Source organism: Nymphaea colorata, chromosome 13 (genome assembly GCF_008831285.2).
Source record: "Nymphaea colorata isolate Beijing-Zhang1983 chromosome 13, ASM883128v2, whole genome shotgun sequence".
In the NCBI taxonomy this organism is placed as follows: domain Eukaryota; kingdom Viridiplantae; phylum Streptophyta; class Magnoliopsida; order Nymphaeales; family Nymphaeaceae; genus Nymphaea; species Nymphaea colorata.
This window is the reverse complement of record NC_045150.1, coordinates 5,679,470-5,687,041: the sequence shown is the minus strand read 5'-3', so window position 1 is coordinate 5,687,041 and position 7,572 is coordinate 5,679,470. Positions and strand designations below refer to the sequence as shown.

Sequence of the window (7,572 nt, the reverse complement as noted above, 5' to 3'; positions counted from 1 at the left end):
AACGGATTGAAAGGGAAAAGAAAGGGAGCAAGTACAAAAGTGTTGACTGCTCACAATACCCCTCCACGTTTTTTTTCTCCCTGCCTCTCAACCTTTTGACTATTGAGGGTATTATTATAAATTGTATTGTTTCCATTCCATTCCATTCACTTTTATCCAAACAAGCTTTTATAATCACCTCTTTCCATTCCATTCCCTTCCCTTCCCTTTCTCTTCCATTCCCTTCCATTTCCATTCCTTTCCCTCCCTTTCCCTCCATCCCTTTCCCTCCCTTTCCCTCCAACCAAACAGGGCGTTAGGATATTCCATTCAGTAACTTACCTTGTATCTTTACTATCTACTTCAAAGCCGAACACTATGAAATCTGCTCAAAACCAAAGCATATCGATAGTTACATATATTCATATTATTTTCTTCTCAGACAGGCCATCTCAAGAGAGAGGGAGATCTAGAGATCTGCTCATGGAAGGGGCCAACCAGTCAAGGTTCAAAAGAATTTGTGTCTTCTGTGGAACCAGCTCCGGGAAGAAAGCCAGTTATCAGGAGGCAGCTGCTGAGCTGGGCAAAGAAATGGTACACCAACCTCTCTCTCTCTCTCTCTCTCTCTCTCTCTCTGATGCATTACAGATGTAGTTTTGCCCAAGACTTTGTCTTCGTTTTCTAGTTGATCCTTCTGGTTCACAATCTTGTTGCTCATGTTTGATTTGGATTCCGTAACGTATACCTAACTTGTAACTGGTAACGGCTCTTCAAGCACAAGTTTGGTCTTTTGGTGAATTGATTATGGAGAATTGCAGGAGGAGATGGGCAGCTATAACCTGCCAAGACACCGGCCGGACACCTTTCTTGCATTGTCGTGTAGTTAAAATCAGCGAGAACATTGCATGCCCAACGAATGTAGATCTTAATAGAAAAAAGAAAATCACTAAAACCACGGGTCTTAAATTTTGTGATGCCCCATGCAAGATCATGGCCTAAGATTAATCGAAATCAGCCGCTGGATGGTTATTTTTCTATTTTGTATAGCTAAAAATTTTTGCAAAAGATCCATTTGCAATGGTAAGTTGCTTGACCATAGTTTTCAGTAACAAAATATATTTTCTGTGACTGTTTTTAGTGACATCCATCTAACTATAAAGATAGATGCTCATTTCAATTTTCCTAGATATATATATATATATATATATATATATATATATATATATATAATAGAAGCTTGGTTATATGTGAGTGCAGTAATGTATGCATTTCCAGGTGGAGAGAGGCATTGATTTGGTGTATGGGGGCGGCAGCTTGGGATTGATGGGGCTTCTCTCGCGGGTTGTGCATGATGGAGGGCGCCACGTTTTAGGGTAAGTCGAAATCTGAACTTTTCCTTTAATTTCTTACGTTATCTTTCAGTTATAAACCAGAGTGAAGCGATCCAATCACCTGCTTCTTGCACCCGTGTGGTCACCCAACTCTTATCTAGGGGGAGAATTACCACGCTCAAGTCTTTGCAGCAAGAGATGCTTCAGGTTTCAATGTCATGCACATCAAAAAATGAGTCCACATAAGGCCAAGGGGTGGAGTCAGGTTTTTTAGGGGCAGGCCAAACGGTTCGCAGGTCAGGTCAAGAGGAGCGACAGGTGAAAACAAGAGGAGCGACAGGTGAAAACAAGAGGAGCGACGGATCGTGCCAAACTAAAAAAAATTGATTTTTTTAATATAAAAAAAATATCTACGCTCACCCGAGTCATGGCTGGGTCCGCCCCTGCACAACGCATACGTATGAATATATACAACACGCTGAGATTCAATACAAACGATCCTAAAATTTTTGAGAATTTTAATGCTTAAAATTCAAAACTTAGAGGGGATTAGCATTAGTATAGTAAGAGGTGGGGAAGAAAGGAAAAGCATTTTGAAAAGAAACTGTTTACTTATCTTCACGTGCCAGTCTAGAAAAGGTGACCATGGAGAGCTGGTGATTTGCCTTTAGGGGTGGGGACGTGGTTGGTGATTACAACTACGGGAGAAACTGAGAAGCCGGCGGTGCAGTTAATTTTGTGGCCGGCCAAGTAACTAATACAACCTGCAGGGCGATATCTTTCGCCGTTGTTTGTTGACCAAAAAGCTGCAGGTGGTGGCCGATCTTCTCTTGTATCATTCCATAGTCCATTGATGATAGAGTGGTGGATAACTTGATAAGTGATGACGAGAGCGCAGGGCCCTAGCGGGGCTTCATGTCTCCGACAACGGCAACACTCACGGGCGCGTTAGGTGCCGCAAGAATGCACTTAGTTTCTATTGGGTAGGGGCCATCTCAAGGTGAAGGGTTGCAGATCACAGGCCTGTGAACCTGCAGTCCGGTGACTGACATTGAAGCGAGGGATGAGATTTGGATGAAACTGTTAGTTTTGATGCTTTGAATCGATGGTTTCATTTATATATTATTGGTACAAGAAGATAATTAATGATCGCTGATGATGATGATCAGTGTTGTTTAATTGGTGTCCTTCTGTCTGTCATGGGAGTTGCTATCTACTTACCGTCTATTATTCTTCTTTTTATCTTTTGGCTTCATGTGGCAGAGTTATCCTCAAGGCCTTGATGCCAGAAGAGGTAAGCATGATGTATCCTGCACTCAACTTTCCTATAATATTATATAAACTTCATCACCCTCATAAGTGTGAACAATCGCAAAAAATAAACAAATATCCATTTAAATTTAAATGTAATTGTTGTATCTTGTGATTTTCTATGTTTCACCTAAAAGGTATGTGGGGAGACGGTGGGAGAATTGAGGGTTGTGACGAACTTGCACGAAAGGAAAGCAGAGATGGCGCGTCAAGCCGATGCCTTCATTGCACTGCCTGGTAGATAATCAATATCCCATGCATCAATCCTTCAGTGTGTCCGCCCATTTAAATTCATGATATATATATATATATATATATATCAACGTGTGTCCTTCCTTAGTTGTTTTGACCTTATAATCTGAAAACGTTAATCTTAACCTTCACTCATTAGGTGGCTACGGCACCTTAGAGGAGCTTCTTGAAGTAATCTGCTGGGCGCAACTCGGTATCCATACTAAGCCAGTAACTCTCTCTATCTCTCTTGCTCTGTCAGATTATTTTTCTAGCTAGCATTATGTATGTTTTCTACAAAATTATAACGGTGCAGATGGTACGGAGAATTATTAAGATTAAAGGAAATTATAAAAAAGTGACCATGTCAAGAATAGATTTAAGGGCTTTAACATTGCCAATCTTAGCTTTCTGCAGGACTCATAAAATTTAGTTGAGCCGTCGAATTCCATGATGTTTTTTTATTCTTACATTTTTCACTCAGTATGCAGTTAAATTCACAAAAAAACAGCTTAATGTATATTAAATCGGACTGTCCCCATCTCATCTTAAATTCGACCCTTTTCTCAATGCAAAGCAGTGAAATAAAGATTTTAAGTGTAAATTTTAGGTCATATTTGATTTTCCAGTGAATCTTTTGCAATGTTAGCAAAAGCATCCTATGTCAAATCCACATCAGATCTTGGTTTTCAAATCCGAAGTAATCAAATGGAATCTGCCAAACGACAATTTGTCATCTCATGATCCTCTCTTTCTCTCTCTCCCCCCCTTTTATTCTTTGATTGTCTGTCTGCCCTATTGCTTTTCTTGTCTTCTTGGGTGTTTCATTAACTTTAGGAATGCTTCACTTTCAACTTCTAAAAAGCAATCATTACATTAGATTAGTATTGATTCATGATGTAATGTTGATTTATATATATAAAGAGAGAGTTTAATTGAATTGTAACTCATATATATATATATATATATATATATATATAAAAAGAGAGAGTTTAATTGAATTGTAACTCTAACTCCTGAAAGTTATCTGATTCATCTTGATAAACGATTGAGAAAACATTAGTTTTTTTTGTTTCTCTCAACTACCTATCATAATAAACAGGATGGCCCTCATGAGTTAACTAGTTATCACCATTCTCATAATCCAACCGTATGTGTACATGACATCTAGATGGATAGATGGCCAAAGAAATATATAATGACTTTAGCCATCTAAAGTCCTCAGCTATCTAACTAAGCAGTCATTTGAACTAGCTAGATAAATAGTTAAGAGAAAAAAATATGTGAACTAATACTAATTAAATGATGAAAATACCCATTATCTTTTTTTCTTCATTTTTTTTTAACTGTCGATCATGCCAAATCAGACGCCTAGTTAGCTGAGTGATTTTTAAACTCACTATTTTATATATATAACCATCACATCAAAGGAGAATCAACTTCAGTCAAGGAATGATCCAACAATTACGGGCTGATGTCACTCTCTCTTTTGCACGTGAACAGGTGGGGCTTCTGAACGTGGACGGCTACTACAGTTGCTTGCTCTCATTCATCGACAAAGCATTACTGGGCGAGGGCTTCATCTCCGGAGCAGCACGTCGCATAATCGTCTCTGCACCAACCGCCAATGAACTAGTGAAGAAGCTTGAGGTACAGCTTTGCTCCTTGTTCCCGTTTTGGTTTTAAATTGCATTTATCACGAGTAATGAACTGTTAATGAAAGCACTCTCGAGCTTTGATTGAATTTAAATTATAACTTTAAGTAGCCTTTGTTTCTTATTAATCTAGTTTAAGTGGTGACTAAAAGAATGAAATCAAGCCCTGATCAGCATGCTGATGAATATGAAGAGTTTTTCCATACTAGCACCTTTTGAATTTCAAATTTATGCTTGTTCTTCAGGTTTTTTCAAGTTCCTCTTCACTATTCTTTAATATTTGGGTACAATCCATGCTTCACTTTTACCGAACCAGATGTCATTTTCGTTATCGTTAGTGTGCCCCACTCACTGGCATTTAAGGGGCAACTGAACTTGTGTTTGACCAATCATATAACTGGTGGTCGAGCTAGAAATTTTTTGTTAGGGATTAAAGTTGTAAATATTATCATTTTTTTAAGAGACAAAATATATATAAATAAATAAATAATTATCAACCATCTATATAAAAATTAACAAAATTGTTGCTTGTGTATGCAACTACGAATGTCAGCCTATAACTTACATTGGAGTACTTCACCACCATCAAATCTCTATAACTTACATTGGAGTACTTCACCACCATCAAATCTCTAGTTAGAGAAGCTGGCTATGTGTAGCAGTCTATTTATAAAAAGTATTATGCAGCAGGGGATGTAATGACTAGAATTGCCCTTAAGGAGTATCCTCTTGTAAAAACAAAATAAAAAAAAAAAAGTACTGAAAAAGTTGAAAGTCCAAAAAATATTTTCTTTTAATCCCCAAAATACCTTTGCTCTCTTTTTCTAATGCATATTTATTGCAACTCATTCTCTTAAGTTAATTTGTGTCGCTGTTGAAAAGAATGCATTTCTATGTTGAAATGACGACCTTGATATACATGACATAAGCTCTTTATGACTGCTATTGTTATTGTTGATATATTATTAACACTAGCAGTCATTAAAAGCTTAAAACATATCAATATCATCAATAACAATAACAATCATGAAGAGCTTATGACATGTCTATCAAGGACGTCATTTCAGCGTAGAAATGCATTCGTTTCAACAGTGGCACAAACTGACTCAGGTGAGAGTGAAGGTGGACCGCTCAACAAATATGCACCAAGGAAGATTGAGGTACTTTGGGGATTTTTGTAGATTTCACTTTTATGGTTTGGACGAAAAAATGTTCATTCTTTCTTGATGCATTGCATCACCTAATTACATCTATCCACCTGATGCATTACATCAGACTGCTATGGTTGGACGGGACTCAAGATATATATATATATATATATATAATCTTGACTCTAGATTTAATGTGCATCAAGCGACATCAAATCTGGTCCGTCCGGTTTCAGATTTATTAACTTTCTTTCCCTCCCTGCTTCCCTCTCCTGGATGTCTCCTTCTTCTCTTTCTTTCTCTCCCCCCCTCTCTACTCTTGTTGCAAATGAGAGCCACCTACAGGACCACCGGATGGCATCGGGGCGACGCCGGCTGCTAGCAATGGTGGGGGAGGAGCCGCTGAGCTCCTTTTGAAAAGATGAGAGAGAGAAGAGATAGAAGGGTAGAAAAAGAGAGGAGAGATCTAGGCCATCTAAATTATAGATTGAATAGCTCAGGTCTGATGTCCTTAAATGTTCACATAAAATGAATTTTATATATATATTATTGAGAGATAGAACATATTGGCTGAAAATGTTTGTGTTGCATTTTGAATCCTCATAAATCTCAATCTTAGATCAGAAATTTCTTTTTCTGAGTTTAAGATTCTCATTTCGTTCTTTGGGGTAGTGTTACTGTTGTAAAACAACCTCAAATAAAATACAGCATTCCATAAATGTACCTCAATATTACAGATATATTCATGGAATACTGTGTTCTAAGGAACGCAGTGTTCATATATCAAACCCCTCCTAAGGTGGCTGATCGTGTATACTGCTGTTTGTCACCATTAAACTGCGACCTGCTACTTGATATGTAGGAGTACGTTCCTCAACACGATGACTTTGTGTCGAAATTGAAATGGGAGAACGAGCCATTCGACCGGCCCGGCGTCGCACAGTAACGGGAGTTCTGTACTTGCTTCTTGGGGGCCATGGCAACGCTGTTCGTTTCAAGTCGACCGCTTTCTGGTGTTACCAAAATGACGGGCCCATCTTCTTCGGTTTATGAAACTGAACCTTGAGGAAGCAAAAACAATTGAACAGAGGAGCAATATTTTCCTCTATGGACACATTTTTCTGAGCATTTCCAACTTAAATTATGCTTTTTACTTTTTTTTCTTTTTTTTTTTACTGTCAATCGGCCTACTTAGGTCTGATAATGGCGAATTCTTTCAATTTCCCTTTTCTATTTGTAAGGAAAACTTCAAAAACCGACCTAACAAATAAGCCGTAACGAGAAATACTCCTACATTTAATCAACGATGCTTTTCTCGTTTACATTTAATCAAAAATATGGATAGGTATATTCCGGTCAAACCACCAATTGTTAAACTTTTTCTCAAATAATATGAGAATATATATCTGATTTTACTAATGAAATTATGCTTTCTTGCGTAACTTCTTAGTTGATGAGGATAATACGAACTCTATAAAGAAAAACTTCTTTAGCGGCATTAGACAAAATGGATCTTATAAAGTGCCACTAAAGGTCTATAGTACTCATGGCAATATGATGCCACAAAAGATGTCAGGGAACATCAATGTCACTAGGATTATAGTCGCAGTATAATGGTTTGCTGGTCTCTCTTAATGCAGTGGCATTTTTGCTAATACCAGTATTGTAAATGCACTGCCATTTTTCCTTATGCCTGTACATTTCTCCCTCAACTTACTTCACTTAAGATCGAAAGCGGCTTTTGTGGCATTAACAGTATGCTGCTGATGGTCCTTTAATTCTTGTAACATCACATTACGTTGTTTATGATCACTTCAGAGCATGTGAAAATAAAAATCTGATGTGCCTATTTAGGTCCCTTTTCAAATTTTTAAAATAATAGTAATTAGGAGCAATCATGTATGTTGAAGACATATT

At 37.7% G+C, this 7,572-nt stretch overlaps 1 protein-coding gene across 1 annotated transcript; it reads left to right on the top strand.

Annotated features, from left to right (window-relative positions):
• The first annotated feature begins 462 nt into the window (after positions 1-462).
• Positions 463-6,601, top strand: LOC116267033 (probable cytokinin riboside 5'-monophosphate phosphoribohydrolase LOGL10). The gene is made up of 7 exons (XM_031648582.1): positions 463-573; positions 1,255-1,352; positions 2,574-2,604; positions 2,759-2,858; positions 3,013-3,083; positions 4,356-4,502; positions 6,518-6,601. Exons 1-7 carry the CDS (start codon positions 463-465, stop codon positions 6,599-6,601), a joined length of 642 nt encoding a protein of 213 aa, XP_031504442.1.
• The last annotated feature ends 971 nt before the right edge of the window (positions 6,602-7,572 follow it).

Coding starts and splice junctions, on each gene's coding strand:
- LOC116267033 (XM_031648582.1), top strand. CDS start 463: ATGGAAGGGGCCAACCAGTCAAGGTTCAAAAGAATTTGTGTCTTCTGT. Junction 574..1,254: donor CTGAGCTGGGCAAAGAAATG/GTACACCAACCT, acceptor ATGCATTTCCAG/GTGGAGAGAGGCATTGATTT. Junction 2,859..3,012: donor TGCCTTCATTGCACTGCCTG/GTAGATAATCAA, acceptor TTCACTCATTAG/GTGGCTACGGCACCTTAGAG.